Below are 2,652 nucleotides of genomic sequence, written 5' to 3'. Positions count from 1 at the left end.
TTTCTTTCCTTTTTTAGGTAATTTTCAGGCAAAATGTACATTTTTGGGATATGGAGCTCTGGTATTAAATCCAAAAGACCCGAAATTTGGTATGGCGATATTTCCCTTACAAGAACGGTGCACACACCAATTCCTCCGCGACAGGGGTCCACTGTAGTGCCCGGAAAAAAAGTGACGAAGGGGTTCCGATGGTTCATGTTTGAGTTTACATTTCTCATAATCTGCTGCTAACATGGCTGGAAAGTGTAAGAAGTGGCGTGTTTTGGGTGAAAATTGATTTCGGGCCCGAGGCTTACTTCCTGGTGTCCTTCCGCCCTGAGCGCGGTGCTTCGGTTTGACCTAGTTTTGCCTTGTATGCGTTCTGGGGGTGCTGTAGCTATGCCTCGCGCGACGGGCTATTGTGATAATCTCAGTGTTAGGATTTTCTTTATACTTTTCTTAATAATACATAAGGGTTTTCTCTTTCCGACCATATGAGTCAAATCGGTGGCTAAAATCTGGGTGATGGGTTTAATTCCACGTGAAAATGGCCAATTTTCGGCATCATTTTTCAGCGAAAAATTCTTTTTCCCCCTAAAATTTACTAAAATGTGAGAGGTGAAAGAAATTGAAATTCTTTTGTTATCGTAGCTAGAGGGATATCCTTCATTTGCAAACAGAGTGTTTTGGCTTAAGAGGTTTTTCCTGAAAGAGACGGTCCCTAGAGTTGAGGGTATGCAGAATCGAATTGAGACCCAAAATAAACTGGGGTGTGCCCCCTTAAACACACTTAACTTGTACAATACTCCTGATACAGGAAAGGAAAATGATCTCGATCCAGTTTTAGCTCACTAAAGAGCTAATGCCCCACTGGTTGTGACAGAAAAAACAGACGCTACAAAATGTATGTATGTACATTATTTACGGGTTCATTGTACCAGGGAAATTCACCTATATATACATGTATATAGCTCTTTTTGACAAGCACAATCCAAAGTAGACCACAGCTTAACGTCCCGTCCTTTCAGGACTGCGACCCTTTATGGTAGCGTGCATGTCAGGTGAGCGACAACACCCGGGATTCGAACCCCTAACCTCTTAGTCCAGAGGTAATGTTGCTAACCACTGGACTACACACATTACAAACTGATCAGCCCCTTTTGAAAGGAGCAACATACATGTAACTGGGTCTTGGAAAAATAATTTTCCATAATAGCCAAGAAACTTAAGAGAGGTTTTATCAAAGTTCCATTGTTACAATCTAAATCATTTATTTATATTTTATATATTTCATCTTATATAAACACCTGAGTGGCCTCTTCAACAGTAAATTGTTGATTTCCAAGAGGGCCCAGGGACACATAAACATAAAGTAATTTGTATAAATTAAAGTACATTATACAATCAAGTCACATAACTGAGAAAAGTTAACTGAGATCAGTACTACTGAAATCAGTATAACTAATTATTCTAAATTATTCTTTACTTCAACATCAATATGGTATGTTCTCACTAAAGGTTGTTCTAACTTTTTCCAGGCAATGTACACACTGATAGCAAGGTGTGAAGAACTCAACAACAGTATGAAACCAGTACACGAGATTGCACAACAGATGTATCCTTTCATGGGTAACATGAACAAAGGTTCAGTAGTCTTCATGTGAACAAGGTTCAACAAGTTACATGTGATCATATAAACATTATAAATGTAAGGAAAGGAAAGGATAATAACTGATTTTATGTACTGTGCAAAGGATGAGACAAGTAAATTAGTGCATGAAAATGAAAGTGTCTGCTTGTTAAAGTTTTGCTTTGTTAAACTGTATTGTATAAGTATGTTGGATCACTAAAGATCACCAAGGCCAAAAGAAAAATAGAAGATAATCCCTACCTTCTGACCCTAATTTTTCATGACTGAAACAGGAAACACAACATTTTTTCCTAGGTCTAAGCCTTTTCGACTAACACACCGATTTCCTTAACCATGCTGTACAGAAAGGACATCAAGAAGCAACTTGAAGCCTTCGAAGCTCTGTGCAAGTGAAGTTCCATGTATTCAGCCTTACATGTATGTTTGCTATAGCTACAGGGATTCATGATACTACAGGGAAGGGAGGGTATGGTGAAATGAAATGTCTAATTTCTATGTATGTATGTATGTATCAATGTACATAATTGTAAGTGAAGTAAATTAAATCAACAAAAACAGTTTTATTCTAGATGCTGTGGAAATTGATTGACTGGTTCGTGGAGTTAGAAATTGAAAAAGGAGCAATGGAAAAATCTGTGAAGCTAGCTAGGAGTTAGAAATGTTGCATCTGGCTGATGATATACCTGAGGCCACACCAATTTAATTTCTTGGTTAACGGATTTTTTTAGAAAAATAATGGAGCGGGCGGGCGAAAAAAAAGGCCTAGGCATCCTATTATGGCCCAAAATGGTACGATAGGAGCCATGAAGTCAACACACCAGGCTGGTTCAAAAGCTAAACAATGAATTTTGAACTTTTAATGACACCGCTGCATTGAAAGATGGAATAACTGTAACATTACTAGGAAGAAAAGGACTGTTTTCAACTGTTCAGGGCAAAATATGAGCATTTTGCAGTTGATTGTGAATTTTTTTCTTGCAAATCAGAAAAAATTAAGTGGGCGAATCCGTTAACCAAGAAAT

General features: G+C 38.0%; 1 protein-coding gene across 2 annotated transcripts in view; it reads left to right on the top strand.

Annotated features, from left to right (window-relative positions):
- LOC109476758 overlaps positions 1-2,125 on the top strand; it is an 8,653-nt gene extending 6,528 nt beyond the window's left edge. For both annotated transcript variants that reach the window (XM_019777774.1, XM_019777773.1), the window contains 2 exons: positions 1,518-1,594; positions 1,975-2,125. In XM_019777774.1, the coding sequence (XP_019633333.1) occupies positions 1,518-1,594; positions 1,975-2,023 (126 nt within the window). In that variant the 3' untranslated portion in view covers positions 2,024-2,125. The remainder of the gene's footprint in view (positions 1-1,517; positions 1,595-1,974) is intronic.
- Positions 2,126-2,652: the final 527 nt, after the last annotated feature.

The sequence above is a fragment of the Branchiostoma belcheri genome, unplaced genomic scaffold, assembly GCF_001625305.1.
Source record: "Branchiostoma belcheri isolate BF01 breed outbred unplaced genomic scaffold, Haploidv18h27 scaffold39, whole genome shotgun sequence".
NCBI classification, from domain to species: Eukaryota; Metazoa; Chordata; class Leptocardii; order Amphioxiformes; family Branchiostomatidae; genus Branchiostoma; species Branchiostoma belcheri.
This window is presented reverse-complemented; position numbering and strand designations above follow the sequence as displayed.